This window comes from Ursus maritimus, unplaced genomic scaffold, assembly GCF_017311325.1.
Source record: "Ursus maritimus isolate PB19 unplaced genomic scaffold, ASM1731132v1 scaffold_10, whole genome shotgun sequence".
NCBI classification, from domain to species: domain Eukaryota; kingdom Metazoa; phylum Chordata; class Mammalia; order Carnivora; family Ursidae; genus Ursus; species Ursus maritimus.
The window spans coordinates 75,941,741-75,963,173 of record NW_024423344.1 but is presented as its reverse complement, the minus strand read 5'-3'; the positions used below and the strand labels follow the sequence as shown (position 1 = coordinate 75,963,173).

The following is a 21,433-nucleotide window of genomic DNA, read 5'->3' as shown; positions in this document are numbered from 1 at the left end:
TCGGGGTGGTGAGATCGAGCCCCGGGCTGGCTCCACGCTCAGTGGGGAGCCTGCTTGAGATTCTCTGTTTCCCTCTGCCCTACCCCTCCACAAAAAAATTAATAAATCTTTTATAAAATTGTTTTAACTATTCTAATTTATTCACTATTCCATGTAAATTTTAGAGCAATGTTGTCTATCAATAGCTCTATATCTAAACAAATTTTTGCTATGATTTTGATAGGAATTGCATTAAACCTGGGTAGCAATTTGGGGAGAAGTATTACTATGCTGATCGTCAGTGAGACTATTGACCAGGCTGTGTTCTAACCCACGAACGTGACGTGTCTCCTATGCATCTCTCTGCTTGCTCTCGTCACGGTTTTGCCGGTTTCAGCATACAGATTCTCCACATGTTTTGTTAGATTTATACCCATTTATACCCGTTTTTTATGAGCAATTGTAAATGTTATTGTATTTTTAATTTTGGTGCCCTTTACTAGTATATAGAAATACAGTTGATTATTTTACATTTATATTGTATCCTATGACCTTGCTGAACTCACATAATAGTTCCATGAGGACTTTTTTCCTTTTCCCTTTTTTTTTTAGTAGATTCCTTAGGATTTTACACATAGACAATCACGTCATCTCCAAAAGGACCGATTTGTTTCTTCCTTTTCAATATATCTGCCTTTTATTTCATTTCTTATTGCACTTGCTAGAACTTCCAGCATTATGTTTAATAACAATGGTGAGAACAGACACCCTTGCCTTCTTTCTGATCTTACGAGCGAAACACAGCCTTTCACCATTAAATATTACGTTAACTGTAGGATTTTTGTAGATGCTCTTTGTCAAATTGAGGATGTCTCCTCTAACCCTACTTTTCTGAGTGTTTTTATCATGAATGAATGTTGAATTATCAAATGCTTTTTCTGCATCAATTGATATGATCATGTGGTTTATTTCTTGCTTAGCCTGTTAACACGGTGGATTAATTCTGACTGATTTTCAAATATCCTACCAGCTTTGCATCTCCAGAAAACAACAACAACAACAAATTATTCATGCTGGATAATTCTTTTTACATATTGTGAAATTATAGTTGCTAATATTAAAAGTCTTTTTGCATTATCATTCATGAGGCTCACTGATCTTCAGTTTGTGTGTGTGTGTGTGTGTGTGTGTGTGTGTTTACTGTGTCTGGTTTTCATACTGGGTAATACTAGCTTCATAAGATGAATCAAGAAGTGTTCTCCCTTCTATTTTCTAGATAAGATTTTGTAAGTTTAATGTTAATTTTCCTTTAAACATTTGGTAGAATTCTCCAGCGAAACCACTGGGGACTGGAACTTTCCTTTTGGAGAGATTTAAATCATAAATTCATTTCCTTGATGGTTACAGTGATATTCAGTGATGTATTTCATTGGGTAAATTGAGGTAGTTTGTGTTTTTGAGGAGTTGGTCCATTTCATCTAAGTTGTTGTTTGGGACTGTTGATTATATTACTCCTTTCCATCTCTTTGGTGTCTGCAGGGTCTGTGGCGAAACTCCCTGTTTTATTCCTGATAGACTTCAGTTTGTGTCTTTTCTCTTCTTTGTTATTCTTTCTACAGGTCTGTCATTTCTTGGTTATCTTCAAACACCCAGCCCTTTGTTTCACTGATTTTCTCTACTTTTTTCAACTTCGTTGATCTCTGTTCTTGTTACTGCCTTCTGTTTGCTTGCTTTGGTTTTATTTTACTCTCCTTTTTCCAGGTTCTTGAGGTTGGACCTTAGATCATCGACGGAGACTTTCCCCTTCTCTAACATATGCATTTAGTGATACACACTCTCCTCTCCGCATTGCTTTAACTGTGTCTCACAAATTCAATATGTAGTGCTTGCGTTTGCATTCAGTTCAACATATCTTTTTAATTACCTTGAGACTCCCTTTTTGATCCATAGATTAGACAGAAGGGCATTGTTTAGTTTCCAAGTATTTGGAAATCTGCCTGCTATCTTTCCGCGGTTGATTTTTAGTTCGGTTGCATTGTGGCGGTAAGCCCACTCCCTACGATTCCAATCTCTCTGAACTTCTTTAGTTTTGATTTACGGCTCAGCATGTGGTCTTTCTTGATACATGTTCTGCTGGGACGTAAGAAGCATGCACATTCTGCTTTCATTGGGCTAAGTGTTCTGTAAGTGAGCAGGTCCTGTTGGCTAGCGGTGCTGTGGGTTCCACCATATCCTGTGGAGATCCTTACACATGTCCTGTCACGTGCCCAGAGCAGGGTGTCAACGTCTCCAGCTCCAACTTCTGTTTCAGCTGGCTTCCTCTGGTGCCACTCCGAGGGGAAGGGAGGCACAGCCTTGTGGTTGCCACGTGGGAGAAGCCAGGCTCCCCACTCAACCACCTCTGAGGTAGAAGAGAGCACACTCATCACTGCTGGGCAGAGAGGTGCTCTGGTCTCCCGCGTCCCCCGTCATATCTCCCTGGCTGCGCAGTGAGCGGATGGAAGGGGCTGGCATGTGTCTTCACTGCTTCCTGCATGGCCACCACTAAGGGGATGTGGGGGGAGGACAGCTGTGGCCGGGTTACTTCTGGGGGTGGCTAAAGCCCCAGCCCCCCACTAGGCCTCCTCTGACACCCTCTGCAGTGGGGAGGTGGGGGTATGATACAAATTCAGAAACTTAGCACAAAAATCTGAAGGAGGCCCATCCATTTCAAAACTGCACACCCTAAGAGGAAAGCTGTATTTTAATAAGTGTAACTAAAAGGTTGTGTTTGTTTTTGCATTTAAAAAAATGATAGAAAACGAGGTGGCCACAGCTAAAAAAAATATATAATCTAGACTAAAATAACATACATTTACTCTTTTATCCAGAAAAGAATGCAAGAACGTGAAGGTAAATTTTGAGAAAAAGATGGAATGGAAAAGCACTAAGTCAATGAGCACTCTCGTCGGATCCCCGATGAATCTTCACCTTCAGAACGATGTCCACACGATTCTTCCACGTGGGGCACGTTTCCACTCTACCTTCCTCCTCACTTCCGGCCACTCTGCGGCCCAGTCACCCCCTTGGCATCCATCCGGCCTTTCCCATTTCAGCAAACCTCCCAGCTCCTCCGGGGGCCAAGGCCGAGTCTGCTCGGCAGGCCCAGCGCTCCGGGCCCCGAAGCTTCCGGGGGGAAGCAGCAGCGGGCAGGGCGCACACCTTCCAGGCTCCAGCTTCAACGAGTCCCGGCGCCTGGCGGTAAACACATCAAGATACTGTGCCTTCTCGTCTTCAGAACACGGAAGGTCACGTCAGCCTCTCTGTGTCTCTCCACCTCTGTCTGTCTGTCTGCCTGCCTTTCAAGGGGATTTTGAACATCGTGAAGAAGGTGGTGAGCGCTCGGCTCCACGCGGGACCTGGTTTTCTAGTCAACAGCCTAAACCTGCTTCTAATGCTCGCCTCTACCTTCTTCTCTGACCTGCTCCAGAACTTTTTACAGCATCGACCTGAGAAGGACTCGCGATGTCCTCTGGGTCCTGTGCTGAGGCTGCCACGAGGACCGCCCATCCTGTAGCTGTAACCTCATCGGTCAGAATCCCGTGTCACTCGGCGAAGGGACCGCTGCCAGACCGAGCGAGTCTCCCGGGGAGGGGTAAGCACCTGAAGCTCGCTGCCATCTCCGCCTTGGCATCCTCGGGACCTCACCCACGACAGCGGCCTCTAGGAGGCAGAGGGGGCCATGACCGCATAGAAAAGAAACCACAGAAGCCGCAAAACTCAGTGGGACCAACGCCCCTGGTTCCCGGGCATCCAAAGGGAGGTGAGCCTCAAAGCCTAGTGGAACGGATGGAGAAATTTCTATGGAAGGGAAACAACCAAGGAGAGAGTCAATGTACCCTAGAAATCACGCTGGCTTTGTGAGTCTGTGCTGTCAGGAGAACAGAGCAAGGTCCGTCCTCTCAGCCGTGCCCCGGAGGAGGAAGGACTGATGGACAGGTGCTGTGGGAGCAGCAGGAAGCAGGTGGGAGGCAGAGGATTTTCTCAGTCACTCGGGTCAGCTCTCTCGCTGCCCTGCCTTGCCTGTCCTTGCTGGCTTATTATTAAGGGATGAAAGGAGAAAAACATGAAAGTAGCAAAAGATAGAGGCCAGTCTATGCTTTCAACTACTTTTTTCCTTTTTCCCCTCTGTCTTTACATAACTAGACCTCAGACTTGACTTTTTTTTTCCTCTTGAGGGCTGGAAGATAGGATTCATGTGTTCAGTGGCGGCGTCCCCCATGCATGTAATGGAGACATTTATATGCATACAGCCCAATTCCCATGCTTAAGGAAGCTGTCTATGGATTCAAAGATTCCTTTGGAATGAGTCTGCTCCATGAAAAGACCCCAAAGGAAACTTAGCATTTTGCTTGTGTTTCAGCAGTTAGCAAGACCCATGCAAATGCTTCGGCCTAGGGGCCCATGGAAGAGGAGTGTGGGTGAACCAGGGACAGGGCTGGGGGTGCGGGGGTGCTGTTTTCCTCGAAGTCCTTGCTGTAACACTCCAGGACTGCAATGCACACAATCAAAAGATAGATTAGGTTAGCTATATAGGTAAAATCAAGCTTTCCCCATGGCTATGAATCACACTTGATCAAGCTGCCTCGTTTCCCAGGTCCACAAAGAAAAGTTATGAAACGCTAACCTCCTCCTTCTCACTAAGGGTGTCAGGCTCGGGCTTGGTTGATCACCAAGGAAACGGAAGGCAGAGGTGAGAGAGCCCCCTCCACCATCACTGGCTTTCACTCCCTGAGTTGACAGCAAGGGCAGTTGGCTTCCTGCCCTTTGATAGGGATGGTGCTGGGGTCGCCCAGCTGGGCTCTGTGTACTCTTTACACCTACAGTGCGGTCCCCCTGCGGGCGCCTGGCACGCAGCAGGAGGCCATGCAAGGTTGTGGAATGTGTGCTCACATGAGCGCCTACTGTGTGCTAATACCTTTAGCGTTTCTGAAAACATGCTTCACAGAGTACCTGCAAGAAAGCATTCTCTAGGGCTTAATACACATGCACACGCTTTAGAATTCTCCTGGCTCTTTAATCATCATTTTTAGGAGTAGAGCCAAGGAACCTGCATTTCTAGCTGGCTCCCCAGTTGATCCTGATGCACGTGCAAGGATGAGAATCGCGGCTCCAGGTACCAGCACGCCGTGTAGGCTGCTCAGTGAACTCTGTCCTCCCTGGGATGCTGGCAGCGAGCGAGGGAGCCCAGCCACAGGTGTGCAGAGAAGTGTTTCCTGGGCGTTGTAGATACAGTCCAATGATAAGAGGAGATATTGGCATAGTTAAAAACTGCCGATAAGTTTAAGATGACCCTACACTATATTATATACACATCGTCAACCCTTTTCCAGAGGAGAGTTAGCATTTCTAAAAAGCTGTTCAGAGAGGATTTTCAAATATTTGCACCTGAGACAGTAGCAATAGAATCCAGCATTTTTCAAACAACCCTGATTATTGCTGGGGTACCCTGTGTAAGCTATAAACAGTGCTGGCAGTCTGGGGACATAAAATGAATAAAAGTTTGCTGCAGTAGAAAGAGAAACGGACCCAGGGTTATAAAGAAGAGTTCTTATCCTAGTTTCCACCTGCCAACCGAAAATACACTTAGGACACATGGATCGTGACCATTAGCTGTGGGCATGACATCATCGGCTTCTCTGGAAGCCAGTTTCTTATTTATTCAATGTAAAGTTCACCAAGGTCAGTTCCCACTAAAGTCTGGTGACTTCGCCAGCACAGCCCACAATACAGGAAGTTATTTTAAGGGAATGGGAACAGGCAACGTATGCACACAGTAAATGGGCACGGGTAGATACCATCTACTTAGACTTTTGAACTGCCTCTGATGTGGCTAATAGCCAAGGTTACTAAATATCACGTTCATCGGATTGAGGGCATCATCAGGGTTCTAAGACTACATGTGGAAAAAAAAAAATCAAGAAAAATGGCTAGGGCAAGTCTTCTTCTAATATTTTTATATTTTACAGACACCTTATAAAATACAATACATGTGTATTTATAAAATTGGGAAAACAATAAAATTAGGGGTGCCTGGGTGGCACAGTGGTTAAGCATCTGCCTTCGGCTCAGGGCGTGATCCCATTGTTATGGGATCGAGCCCCACGTCAGGCTCCTCCGCTATGAGCCTGCTTCTTCCTCTCCCACTCCTCCTGCTTGTGTTCCCTCTCTCGCTGGCTGTCTCTATCTCTGTCTAATAAATAAATAAAATCTTAAAAAAAAAATAAAGTAAAAATTACTTGTAATTCCTTTTCTTTTTCTTTTTTTGTAATTCCTTTTCTCAGAGATAGCCAATATTAATCTATCATCTATTAACCCTATCCAAGTCTAAGCACGCACTTTACAAAATAAAAAAAAAGGACCGGCCACACATCGTGCTTAGTAATGTCCTGTCCCATCTACATACACTGTCTGCTGGCCGGAGTGTCCCTGCCCTGACCGCCCCGTGGTGCTCGGACCCAGCCATCCAGCTGGGCTGCGGCAGGGGCCTTGGGCAGAAGACCAGAGGGTAGGATTCTTGGAGACTCTTTTCCTCTCCAACATATGGGTTCCATTCTCACCCCAGAGCTTCCTCCTCTTCCCTTCCTTTCTCCAGCCTTAGAGGAGGGGGGTGCTTCCACTGGGACACGTGTCTGGGTCACCTCACTGTCCCTTGTCTGTCTCTTCAACTTCTCTGTACTCCTTTCCTCCTCCTTGAAAATCTGGTGCAGCCTGCTTTCCACATGGCACCCTGACTGACCTCCACCGTTCCCAGGGGCTCGCTTTGTCTAGTCGTGTCTCGTGCTGACAGCTCGGGAAAGGACCGGGAGAGACACCGGGCTCATCACTGTGCAGAACAGCCGAAGAAGGCGAAGGAAGCTCTTGACGGTAAAGAGGAAAGCAAAGAGAACGACGTGGGGCCTGGAAGGGGCTGATGGAGGCGGCAGACAAAGCAACGAGAACCTGTCATTCTAGAAAGAGTGAGTGTTATAGGAGAGCTCAGCTGTGCCCATAAAATGACTCAGGCGGAGCGAGCAGAATGGGTCCCAGCACACGGGCAGGGCGGCACAGACTCACGGGCTAGAGGAGAACAAGCAGAGAGTGCAGTGTAGGCTGGGAGCCCCAACATGACAGCTCTCGACCTTCCTCGGGCAAACTGGGAAGTGAACAGAGAAGCCCCGGAGTGCCAAGCCCTGGTGTCACAGTCTCTGGGGGAGGCGGGGGGGCTTTTACGGCCTCACTCAGAGATTCACTCCTTAGACAGCAAGCGCCTTCCTCTCCTTTGTTCTCACTCTTATCGTGCTGATCTAGGGACCGTCCATGCTACAAACATCAGGATGAGGGGGTCTCAACAGTGTGCCCATTCTACCTCATTGGGCAGTAAGCTGAGGACGAACCACGTTGCTAATTATAGTATCGCATAAACAGTGTGGTTCTAATACGGAAATCTGTATTTCCACAGAGTTGAAGTGCTAAAAGTTAAAGTTTCTATAAGGGAGCCACCTTGGGGGCGCCTGGGGGGCTCAGTCGGTGAAGCATCTGCCTTAGGCTCAGGTCATGATCCCAGGGTCCTGGGATCAAGCCCGGAGTCAGGCTCCTTGCTCAGCGGGGACGCTGCTTCTCCCTCTTCCTCCTGCTCCCCCTGCTTGTGCTCTCTCGCTCTCTCTGTCAAATAAATAGAATCTTAAAAAAAAAAAAAAATAAAGGGAGCCACCTTCAATGACAAATCAGGGATTTTAGCATCTCCCAGATGATAGCATAGAGAGCTTTCATGAGTTTCTGGCAGCGTGGGTATTTGATGTGTGTGTCCGTGTGTGTGTGTGTGTGTCCGTGTGTGTGTGTCCGTGTGTGTGTGTGTGTGTGCACATTTGCTTTATCTATCAATCTACTGTAATTGCTTTCTATAACCATGTCTACCTCTATGGGTCTATTGCTCTCATACCTAGTTCAAGGACACAACAGTTGCTTTATAAAGCATGCAAATATGGCCATAAATGCTTTTCCACAGCTTCTCCCCCTCCCCAACCCCCGTCCCCTAAACCAAGTGGGAAGGGGCTTCATGGGATCCCTCTCATACGCTGACATTGTCCCACCACTTAGGCAGACATCGCAAGCTGGTGTTTAACTCCACTGAGAAGCACAAAAACAGAAACGGGCGGGTGAGGGGCAGATGTGGGCACAGGAACAGCCCGTGCTGCAGTGGGACAGACTCTCCTGTCAGCTTCTGCAAGTGCAGAGCCCAGAATGTAGACGGTTTTTGATGAACTACAAAGGCCGTGGTGAAGTCCCCTCATGTGGTCCCCAAGTCCAAGTTCTGGGACATCCTGGCCAATAGGGCATGACCTGGGGCTGGCAGGACCGAGCCCAGGGCAGAGAGTCTATGTGAATGGACCCACCAACCGGGGCCATGGGGAGCAGCCAGCCCCAAGGGTCAGCACCACCCAGGCAGGGGCACCGTGTCTTGGGGACCCACGAAAGCACCCAGGCAGAGCGCGCCCTGAACGCTGAAAGGCACCGTTTGTGGGAAACCCCTGGGATGATGTGAGACCACGCAGCTCAAGCAAAGAGAGAAAACAGGACTCCCGAGGCCTCTGTATGGACAGCGACCTCTGCAGTGGAGGCAAGGGGGCCCCACCTTTCAGTGAGGTTTGTAACGATGATTATTAACAAGGACGAGAAGTTCTTCATTACTGAACTGAGTCTGAGTGCCAACGAAAGCAAATGAAGGACGTCCTATTACTGGACAGAGACCAGAAATATCACGGGAGCTGCCTGGGTTTTTATCTGGTTCCAAGGAAAGGACTGTCTCTGCTGAACTTATTTTAAAAAGCAGTGTGAGCCAAAAATAAAATTGAATCTGATTACATCCCCCGAGTTGCTTGTTCAACTACCAGGTACATGAAGAACAAGAGTGTGAAAATGATCTCGAAGAGCTGGTCTTTAGAAGGGAGAGGGAATTTATTCTTCTACCAGGCAGACAGAGGCTTGGTGGCAAAATTGCTTAAAAGAGCGGTTTCTGAGCAGCTGATAAGGACAGCTGCCATCACGGCCCCGAGTGCGTCTGTAATTAACAAGTGGAATCAGAATAATCACCTTTAACTTTGAACAGTGTTACTGGAGAAACAAAAAGATCAATGGAGCAGAGGCAGTTCATACGCTTTTAAGTAAAACTGCTCACTCATTCCTTAATTGGTAACTGAGCCTCTTTGGCCAGCTGGTGGCAAGAGCTGTGAGCGAGGGGCTGTGAACTAGGGTCCCAGGGCAGGGAGGGAGCGTTTGGATTCAGGACTAAGGAGGGGAGGGGGGGCTAGTATTTGGCAATTAACTGGGTTTCTGATTTTACCATGCGTCGAAAAGTGGGACAAATACGGGAAATCAGTTTCACTGCTTTACTTTTTTGAAGCGAGTTGAGAGGGAGAGAGAGCGCGTGGGAGGTGGTTTGGGAATTGGGTGCAGTTGGCTTCTGGATCTGCCGAGCTGACGATATCAGCCAAGGAGAGATCTTAACAAGCACATATGCAGGCATGAAGCCCACAGACAAACAGACTGTAGTTTCAGGACTCATGTCATGCAGGAAAGGGAATCTTGAGGGTATATAAAGTCCCAGCAGGAGACATAAAATACTCTACTGGGAAACATCGATATTTATGGAATGGAAGTAAATTCACTTATCAGTCAAATTTATAATCCCTTTCACGTGATGCAAAATACGATTCCTAGAAAAGAGGTGGTTGGGATTGCCAGGTGATAAAAACCCAAAACTTTGGAATATCTTCTCGAATATAAGACATCACATCAGCATGTATGTAAAGATTGGATTTTAGGAAAAGAAATGAAAGATCATCTTCAGGCAAATATACATGGGTCTGATAATTTTTCATGTGTGGTTTCAGCTTTCTATCTGAGGTTTGCTAAAAAGAGTCTCAATTTCATGTGTAGTGGTAAACTGATCTCTCTATAGCCATCAATACTGATAGGTAGAGGCTTCTACTTTTTACTTTTCCATTAAGCGATTCTATCTAACAGTATTGCTTGCTTTCATTCTCATTCACTTTACGTTATAAATACTAATAAACAAAGAAAGTTAGGAGCACACAGTATTATTGTTAAGGGTCCTTATCTAGCATCTGAATATAAACATTACCTTGAGATTGCCTTATCTGAAATTTATGAATATGCCTCATTGGTTCCTTTTAAGGGAAAAAAAATCAACTAACAATAAGATATCAATATTCCAAGAACCCTGAAGTTCCTTATTTACAACTTTCTGTTGGTCCATGGCGATAACAGAACCTATTAAATCCTCTAAGAAACAGCAAGATTCCCTGAATGAGAGCCTGCATTTTCTCTTCCAAACAAAACTCTGGATAAGGAAACATTCATCAGGTCTCCTACAGAAATTTACGCCAGAGGCACAATTGATATGAGCAACAGAGCACCAGGGGCCTTGTGGAGTTAATTTTTATTTTTCCAGGATCCTGCCCAAGAGGTGAGCAAATACAGATGGAAATTAAACTCGTTCTGTGTGGGTCAAGATATCTTTGTCAAATAACCTTTAATAGTATCCATTTGGCTTGACCAGACAGAATTCATTGTTATGTCTGGGGATTCTGCCTAGAGAAAAGGAAAAGAAATAAATGGAAGGCTCCCTATTGATTAGTTCATCTCCTTTTTCTTTTGATTTAAAGGTTCACTTTCCGAGATCTCTTGGGCACATCGTGCCTCCCACAGATCTCCGAGGTGAGGGCCAGTCGACAAGCTACAGAAGGCGTTCGTGGTGCAGGTGGAACTGGGAAAGTGAACAGGCCACCATTGCCTCTGCATACGTGTTATGTAAATACGTCTGAGGGGCAAAGAGGCTTGCTGTCATCAGTGCATCTCCTAGAATCTACTGCAGTGTCTCTACTTCTCAGATCTGAGTAACAGCAATCTCAACCGATAAATTTCAGACTTCGTTTATCCAGTGACGGGAGTAGATCTTATTCAAGGAGAAGGAAAAAAAAAAATCAGACGTTTTATAGACTGGCCACAAATCAGTAACATCATTTTCCCCCACATGACTTCTATCAGCGATGTTTTAGTAATATGGTTCTCATAAAGGCCTGTGGAAGTCAGCGACATGAACACTAATGATCAAGTCCTCTGTGTCTGGGATTACAACGTGCTCCGCGGGGATGCAGTTTGGGGGACGGAAAAAGGAATCCTGATGAAAACAATCAAAATCCACCCACAGAAAGACCCATCTACAAGCGCATTATATAAAGGTGCACTACATTTTCAAACTGTCATAAAATTACATCTCAGAATATGTGGTAAAGAAATTGCAGAGAATGCTTTCATATCCTTCAGGCAAACAATAATGGTAAGGATCTTCTAAAATCTGCAGTAAAATTTCACACACCTCTTTGCTCCATTAAAATATGAGTCATAAAGCTAAATGATAAAGAACATAATTTTTTACAAAAATTCTCTTAGATCAAGGCAGAGCTACTTAACATGAAACAACCTGTATATTCAGCAAAAAACATTAACATAAGTTAAAACATTATCTCAATGTTTTCTCTTCTATTATTACAATTTTCACGTATAGAGAAATATCTCTTCCTGCATCTTCCACTGAAGTTTTTCAAGCACAATAATAAGAAAATACTATATTATAACTCTGGTGGTTACATTTTCCCTATCACCTGCTGAAATGATAATAATTATGCTATGAGAAATAAAAATAAACTTTCTAACATGACTTACAAAGCTTTGCTTCAGGCACTGGGCACATTAATAAGATATAAAAATGAACAAATCTATTTTTTAACAAATGAAGGATGTTGATCAATCACTTAATTCAAGTAAGTCAATTGGGCCCCTAATATTCTCGCCTGAACATATAGCCAGTTGATCCCTGACATACTCTCTAGTCTTCAATAGTTGTTACTGATGAGTTCAAATCTTGCCAAATACAGTGGTACTTCTGCCTGGAGAGACCTTCAGCTATTGTCGGGGGAAATATGACTCATATTTGATAGAACATCTCAAAAGAATCATATGTGCCTTGATTTCTTGCCCAATACGTGCCCTTCAGAACAAGTTGATGAGGCTAACAATTATGTTCCCCTGAACTGCAGACTTTTCAGATGTGGCAACTGAGGGTCAGGGTCCTCCTCAATGTCCTGGCGACGGAGTCCCCACGGGCCTACAGAGCTTCTCCACCGAACCACATGGATTCTACGACTATAGACAACAAACACTTGAGGAATCTCACACCCAGTGTGGTGGAGATGGGGAAATATGTGGTACTCAAAATGGAAAGTGAAATACGGTATTGTGACCTACTGCCCTGTAGTGGGTTGAATAGCATACCCTCAAATTTCATGCCAACCCAGAACCACAGAACATGACCTTATTTGGAAATAAGATCTTTCAAAGATGTCCTTGTATAACATGAGGTCATAGTGGATACGGCGGGTCCTAAATTCAATGCCTGGTCCCTTCAAAGAAGAGGAGGGCACAGAGATCTGTGAAGACAGAGGCAGTTGCGTCTACAAGCCACGCGACGTTGATGGCTGGCAACCACCAGAAGCCAGGAGAGAAGCTTGGAACAGAGTTCTCAGACTCCGCGGAAGAAACCAACCCTGCTGACACCTGATTTTGGATTCTGGCCTCTGGAAATGTGGGTAAGTCTCTGCTGTTTCAAGCCAGCCAGCATGTGGAACTTTGGTAAGGCGCCCCCAGGAGACTCATGCAGAGCCGTTCAATCCTCGGTGAATCACCGAACGTCACCAAGGCTTACTTAACGGGAAAACTGACATAGCAACGATTATACACAAGGCCTCAGAAGCACGTCGTAAATCAGAAAATGCCACACAAGCATCAGACATCACTACCAATTAGGGAAGGGAGAGATCAATGAAATGTGGATTAGGCCAAGAATTTGGTCCCAAGATGGATAAGGTCTGGAAAGATAGGAAAGGGGTATTTCACGTGAAGCAAATCACAGGAGCAACAATAGAGGTGGAGAAATGTCAGGGTCGCTTTCAAATGAATCACATGTGGTAAAGAAATCCCGTAACGTTGTGACTTAGAACCACTCCTTTCGCTTCCGATCTGTACATGTTGAGTCGATGGACACATGTGTCAGTTCCGGGGGCTGCGGTAACACGTGACCACAGACTGGTTTGCTCAGAATAAGAGAAATTTGGTTTTTTACCGTTCTGGAGGGCAGAACCCTGACATCGGGCATCTTTATATGCCCGGAGGCTCTAGGGGACACGCCTTCCTGCCTTTTCTTGCTTCTGGGGGCCCTAGAGCTCCTTGCCCCGTGGCTGCCTCTCTCCTGTCCCTGCCTCCTTGCTTGCAAGTTCTCCTTTTCTCTCCCAAATCTCTCTCTGCTTCCTTCTCAGAAGGATACTTGCCTTTGGATTTAGAGCTCCCCCAGATCATCCCAGGTGATCTCCTCACCTCGAGATCCTGGACGTCATTACATAAGCAGAGACCCCTTTTCCAAATAAGATTCCATTCCCAGGTTCTAGAGATGAGCACATGGCCATATCTTTTTGGGGATCCACCACTCAGCCCACCGCAATATTTAAGGGTTTGGAGAGAGAAGGAGGCTGAAACATAGACACATCATCTCAGGCAAGAACAATATCACCAACTTGATTTGTATAAACCAGGCCGGTCATACAGGACGCTCCTCTGGGATCCAAAGAAAATCACTTTGTGTTAAACCAAATTATCGCAATAAACAACTTCCAGACAAAAGAACTGACGAGCAGACAACAAAGGTCAGACAGGCAAGTATCATATATTTTAAAACTGTTACTTTGACCTGTATTTTCATTAATTTAATTTTTATTACTTCAGATTGCCTTAGTATCACCTAATCTATTCTCTTTTCTCACATTAAAATTTAGGACCTTCAAAATACTATTTCCTATTAGAGTTAGTTCAGAATCACCTTAATGGGAATTCAAATTTCCTGAGAGCCAATGTCTTTTTCCAAATCATAATTCTTCTTTCTTTCAAGATTCTTAATTTTAAAAGCCAATAAAATTAGACACAGTTCTGGATTTAATGCGTATCCACCATTTAAATCACCACTGGAAGTTTAAGAGCAATTCCTAAAGCAGCTAATCCATATACGATTTAAAATTTGCTAAAACAAATAACAACAAAAACACCCCTCAGCCTTCTTCAATTCAGATCCATGCTCATTAATGAGACCTTGTTAATATTTCATACACAGCCTCTTCCCACTTACTTTAAAATATTTCTGTAATGGAGATTGGAAAATAAGCCAGGCTCCTATGAGTAATGAAAAATTCAAACATGTTTAGGAACTATCTTCAGCTATAATTCAAACAATGTTGCTTAAACATTTCTAAAAGGACCTGGGAGCCTCTGCTCCAGACAAGAGTCAGAAGCACGGTGGGGTCTCGTAGTCAGAGCAGAACAGTCCTTCCTGGCGGGATGTCAGTCTCATCGCCGGCCACAATGATCATCCTTCCCGTGAGAGCTAAGTTTTCACTCACGAAACCAGGTAACCCAGTCACAGAAGAGCACGTGGCAATCCGAGTGACACTCTACCCCATCCATCTGGCCAAGGAAGAGGCCACAAAGAAACCAAAGGACCCCAGAGCCACGGAGCTCTTCGCTGGGATCAGCTGTAACACCAAAGGGCCCTTCGGGAATGTTCACACTACTGTCCAAAATAGATCGTGGATGCTGTTCCTAAGCCAGTTAGCTCTTTGCTATGTCTCTTGATTTATAAGATGCAGAATATGCTGCTTTCCTTGAAAATGCAGTAGCTCAAAATTAAATATACGTAGCTACATCTGATGATTAGAAAGGCATATGGCTTGACATATTGCCACAAATTACATATAATCTATACTGTAACATGCGAATGAGTCCTTAGGGAGTCCTTGGGCTAAGACTCATTAGTAGATCTCAGTGAAATGAAAGATTTTTATAAAACCACAAAATTGACTCCAATTATGGAAAATCCTGCTTAAAACATAAAGGCACTTTTACAGAAAAATTCATAATTCCATGGGGTTTGGCTCCGTGGCAGCTAATCAATTGACTGGCTCTGCTCTGCTCTATTGCCATCAGAGCTCAATGAAATAATTGTATTTATTCAAACCATTCATTGTTTTTCCCCCAATTTTTTATTTTATTTTTTAATGTTTTTTTATTATATTATGTTAGTCACCATACAGTACATCCCTGGTTTCTGATGTAAAGTTCGATGATTCATTAGTTGCGTATTAACACCCAGTTTTTTAAAAAAACAACTGAAATTGAAATTCTATTAAGTGGCTTTAGAATAATTTTTAAAAGCAAACATTTAAACAATTAACAAACAACATATTATTCCAAAGCTTGGTCCCATTCTGTTTAATGCAATTAGCATTTATTGAACAATCTGATACATCTCCAAGATTCAATACAAACAGCCTTACGAGGCGGGTCAGGTATAGACGGACTTAAGACAGCTTCCATGAAGCTTAGAGGAAAATCGGAAAGGAGTTTTCCAAAATCACTACCCATGTCTTACTGTAATATTTCAATTAAGTCCTATAAATTAATAAATGCTCAATATGAAGAAAATACAGATTAAAAATTCGAATACAGGACTAGAAGGTTTGCTAATGTTATCAAAAATGTTAAAGGCTAAATCTCTCATATGTAAAAGGTAGTCAGTAAGTTAATAACACTCTGGGAGTGTGTGTGAGTGTGTGTGTGTGTGTGTGTGTGTGTGTGTGTATAAAATCTTGCACCAAGACCGTCTCCATGGCCATTCACTGCTCAGTCCGCCCACGGCGCCATATACTACCACTTCCCCCAGGGTGCTCCTTGCCCACCTGTTCCATTCAGGTGTGTCTCCTGCTGACCCCATTTGTCCTTCCTTTCTCTTGGTTTTCATGATTCCATTTCCTACTCCTTTTCTCCATCTTCTCCATGCTCTTCCTGAGTGAAATTATCAAGATACACATTTCCACAAATATGCCTATGTTTCTAAAAACAACCAACCTATTTTATTTGTCACATCCTATTGAAGTCTCTACTAAAAATCTCAAATTCAAAACATCTACACTGAATATCTTTCCTTCCAGATTGTCTCTTCTCCAGGATTTCCTCTCATGGTTGGCACTGGAACCATCCAACCACAGAGGGGAGAGAGACGCCTGTCATTTCAGGCTCTGGCTCCTCCCTGTTTGGGACATCCCATCAGTCAGCGTGGCAGGCTCGTCTCGAGAACACGGCCTCTGCGGTCCTCTGCGATGTCCAAACGCAGTTCTTGCCAGAGTTGTTTCCATTGCCCAACCTCTCTCCCCCAGTCCGACCTCTCCTGTGTTCTCTGTTTTCCTTACTTCATCCCCCACACTGTCTGGAAATATTTGGGGAGTTAACACTGTCGAGAGGACAAAGTCCTGAGTAGTACGTGTATATTTATTCATGATTTGGTCCAAAAAAGCTTTTTTTAAGACTTATCTCCGGCCAATCTCTAGAGACTTAACTGTACTTCTTGTACCATTTCCCAAATACAGGGTGGGTGGACGCAGCAGAAGGGCCCACAGCTCTCCCAGGAACAGCCGCCTTCTTACAGCGCACACGTTAGAAGGTGGGAAAACTCCCAGACTTCCTTGCAGCTAGCGTCTGAGTGTTCTTAAGCTTCCAGCAGTCTGGCACTACTGCTCAAGCTTCGGAAGGTAGGCGTGGTGGAGGCCGGGCTTCTGCTGCTTCTCCTGTGGGTGTCATAACCATGTCAGGACGACGCTTTGTCTTCTCCGGCAGTGGAGACCTCCCGGCCCGGTCACGGACCACTGACTTCTCCACGCTGACTGCCAGGGAATGGCACGTTCCTGGCGTCAGCAGTGAGTGGCGGGAACTGAGAGTCCCTGGAGCAGCAGCTTCTCCATTTGGCTGGAAGCTTCCGGATCAAAGATGAGGCCACAGTGATGTTGGAAGCCCCATCCTGTGCTGTGGTTTTGAGTCATTCCTGAATATTCAACTTGGAGTCTCCTGATTATTATTTCCCTATATCAAATTATTTTCCACTTGAACAGCGATAGTGCATTCTGTCCTAGGCAACGGGGTCCTGGGGGATGGACGTGCCATTCACACGTCCATGTCTCCACCAGAATGCTCCTTCCTCTTATCCTTACTGAGCTCCTAGGCCACATTTGACCTCCTCTAGAAAATATTTCTACACTTTCTTTGGGAGCCGAATGATTGCTTCCTTCTTCAGTAATACAGAACATTGTTAATATTACCCATGCTATTACAAGCAAATTATATCATAATTATTTGTTAATTTGCCTTTTCCTTATTTCTTGACAGTGAGATATTTGAGAACAAGAAATATGGTTTCTTCATCATTGTCTAATGCTCTGGGTTTGGCATCTAGTACAGTCTCGGTGAACATGGACTGAAATGACCTGAAACACGCGGATTTGAGCTTTCACCCTCCAACAGGCAACTTCTGCTAAGTGCCAAATGGGGGAAACCCAGGGGCCACACATTCAAAGGTGGACGATAGTAACCATAGATGGGCCTGAATGGAAGGTAAGTGCAACGTGGATTTGAGTATCAAAAGATGGATACGTGTGACCTTGTGAAGAAGACAAGGTGGGTATTTCAAGCTTGAGCAGGAGGAGTGGGAGCCCGGAGGATTGTGGAATGCAGGAGACAGTGAGTGAATTAGAAAAGTCCCATGAACAGAGGTTTTGCCCACGGGGATTGTGACACAAGTCATGGCTAAAATGACTGGCATCAGCTCAGAGAAGCCTGGGATATTAGCCGGGCCTACGCGGTGTGAGGTATTGTAGACAGGTAAGAGGAGGTCCTTGAAGGCGTTTAAGAAAGAAGCACATGTTACCAAGCTGGTTAGGGAACTGAGAGAGGGCTGAGAGTAGCTTTCTTTACTCAGGTTGACATGCTTTAAGAAAAATAATTTAATACTAAAAACCACATTGAGGGCAAGTAAAGTCAGAAGACCAATATCTGCGTGGATAATGAAGGGATCCCGAAGTTCAGAGCAGAGCCGTCTGTATTAAAGCCAAGGCCCTTTGGCTCACATTATGCTATAATCTGGGGAACATTACGGAAAGATCTGATTACCTGCTTTATCACCCACATTCTGAAGATGCAAAGTCCTTCTCAGGTTAAAATAAAAGAGCTCAGAAAAATAAAATTGTGTGGGTTGTTCACCCAACTTTCATTCACTGAAATAATAAACTTTAAAATATCTAAAACTTGAAAGCTTGCCCTGAAGACGTTTGGTCCCTTAGTGTACATGCCGTATCATGCCGCTCTTTCAACTTACCCTTCCCGCGTAGTGCATGGTAGTGAACGCCGTGCCCTGGTCTTTGAGTGCCACATTCCCGTTCCCATCCTTCATGGGGGAATAGACTGCATTTGTGTTTGAGGATTCAAGGAGACTTTGTAGCTTTTTGGGAAGATTTGGTTCCGTTGACCAAATCATCTGACTTTCTTCATCCAATAAAGAGAGAAATCCAGATGGCTTCTGAAAATCAAGAAGAGATAGTATTATTTCTTCCATTACTCAGTTTGATGGGTTTGTTATTGTACGTGTATGCTCATTTGTATTTTCATTATATTCATATAAGCACTCAAAAACTAAATTAGTCTACTTTTAATGCACAGCTATGTTTGCTCACTATTGTATCCCCAATACCTAGCAAAACTCTGATGTAATGTAGGCCCCAAACAGTGCTGGATGATTAATAATTGATGATGAATACATAAAGAGTGTGTTTTAATGTCATTCAAACACCAGAGTTATTAAAAAGTATATTCTCATCTCAAAAAGAAAAATAAAATTTCCAACTAAAGGAGAAGTGTAACTTTTCTTGACCTCTAACCCGCATCGACTGCTTCATAGTTACGGTGGGTCGAGTAACTTCTCCAAAAACAGAACCTACAATCATGCTGAGTCATAAAAAAATGTAGAAAAATCCTATTCAGCAGGAAGTAGAAGTGACTATAATATTCCAATATTAAGACCTGGAAAAAATGAAGTTGGAAGCTATAACTTGTAAAATTCAAATTAGAAGTCTGATAGTTTATAGCTGTCAAACACGGAAGCTAAAGTCATATATAAGAAACCACTTAAAATTAATCTCACGTGAAGGAAAATGCTGCTTGAAAGAATTTCTCAACCCCTGACAGTTCGTTCCCTGCACACAGAACACCATTGTACCCACCTGGTTTACACATCAGGTGAATAACTTTGACCCACTGCTGTGCTGTTTATCTTTTCATCCCTAGGAAAGTTCTTCTGTTGACGTGTCAAATCTACCTTTAAAAATCAGGTAATTTATACTACTTATTTACCTCATTCTGTCATATATCTGAATTCTTCACATCAACTCAGTGTGCTTTTGGAGGTGTGAATACCATAAAATAATTCTTCGCAGGAAGTGAAGAGATCTCTATTGACCCCTATAGCCATTCAGTTTGTATTTGACCCAAGGTCACCAAACTAAACCACCACAGGCCTTTCATGTTATTCATTGGGCCAACAGAAAGTTGTTGCGGCTGAAATATTTCACTTGTTTTCAGCCTTTTGGGGTTTCCTGCTCATGTTAAAGAAAATGCAAAGACTATATACAGTTGTCACAGGGCTGCAAAAGTTGAGATTCTTCCAGCTCCATCCGTAGAGAAGAAAGGTTGACAGTGGCAGCCATGGGAAGGCCCATGCCTGGTGGGGGCTCACGTACCAGGGGGAGCCCTTTGTGAGACATCTGGCAACTGAAGGAGCATCTCTGGAATGAGCAGACAGATAGTCTCTCCAGGAAGGAAGGAGAAGAGTGACTGATAAAGGGGGAAGAAGCACTAGGAAGAAATTGGGTAGGCCTGCAAGAAGCAAGCTGACGCACCCCAGCGAACGACCTAGGTCACTAACACCTCCAGAGACTTGTGTTACCAACACAGAAATGTATCTGATAAGGGGATGTGGCGAAGGAAGTCCGCTGTGTGGTACCTTCTCAGATAACCAGGGACCCTCTACAGAGCCAGAGGTGAAAAATGAAAGTATAGGTACACAACATGGATGGAGAGAGGCCCTAAAGGAAAAATCAGTGAGGAGCTGGCAGAGGACTGGTCTCACGTGGGTTGCCTTGGGATATCAGACTCTTCATTTCAATGTATAACAAGCTATTTGCTGAAGAGTAAGATATTGATCCATAATACCAGCAGTTGCTTCCTCACCTACGCATTTGTGTAGTACGCCATGACACTCTCCGTCTACTGTCACACTTACATCCCCCGACACACACACGAGCACACACAGACATGCAGTGGAAGGGTGAATGGGCTCGTTAAGAGTGTTGCAAATGCATCCATGTCTTGGAGGCAGTGACAGACCTCTTTGGAGGCTGGAATTTAGAGCTCTAGTGGGTGTTTCAGTAACCCAAAGTTAAGGACCCAAGTAGTATAAGGGAAGGGATCACTTCCAAAATAGCCAAACTGCTCTACTTCAAAAGCAAAATGATGTTTTCCAAGGATAAGGTGGTTGGAAACCAACAAGATGTTTTTTTTTTAATTCTACCAAATATTTATTTTTTTAAATTTTTTAAATTTAAATTCAATTAGCCAACATATAGTACATCATTAGTTTTTGACATAATGTTCTGTGATTTACCAGTTGCATATAGCACAAGATATTTTTTTAAAGCATTACAATTTGGATTGTGTCCAAGTTTTTAAATTTGTACATATTAGGGTTTCCGTATGTTTGACATTAAACCATGAAAGAACGGTGGTAATCAAACTTATAGACTTGGAAACTTGCTGAAGCCTCTGAAGAAGAAGTCATAAAAAATGGTCTTCAATTCCTTCAGAAGTGAGGGCTTAGGAGAGACTGGATTGTTCTACGAAATGCATGCCATTTCACCTCAACAACAGAAAGCACTGAGGACCGACAGGGTAACAAAATGCACTAGACACGTAGAGAGTCAGGTCAGAATCTGGATCCATCCTCTCCGTTCATGGACATAAGACAAATACGTGTTCATTGAAATATGAATGTGGCTTAAGCAAAAATCACAGATGTTGCTGAGCAGGAGAGGATTATGGGTACTAGGAAGGAAACAATAAGCTTCCTTTGTACTGTAGGGTATGCCTGCCTAGTACACAGATCTGCAAATTTGTAGGTAAACACCCAAGCTTCACCCTATACTTGATACATCTTTTCATTTTTATGGGTATCAAAGAGAAGTAGCAGTCAGAAACACCCACTCCCATTTCCAACTCTTACTGATGAGGGTCCTCCCATTGAAATAACCATCACTCCATGGTGAAATCTCAAGGATGGCCATCGAAGACATAGAAAGAATGTCATGGCCATGGAAGACATAGAAAGAACATCATTCTGCTGGCCACTGGTTAGCAGTCAAGGATACAGCAGCAA

The 21,433-nt window shown here is 44.1% G+C and overlaps 1 protein-coding gene across 1 annotated transcript in view; it reads right to left on the bottom strand.

Annotated features, from left to right (window-relative positions):
* Window positions 1–21,433, bottom strand: part of MYO16 (myosin XVI) — a 434,741-nt gene that overhangs the window by 141,999 nt on the left and 271,309 nt on the right. Inside the window, exon 22 of the mRNA XM_040624514.1 lies at window positions 18,326–18,526. Coding sequence (XP_040480448.1) covers window positions 18,326–18,526 — 201 coding nt within the window. The remainder of the gene's footprint in view (window positions 1–18,325; window positions 18,527–21,433) is intronic.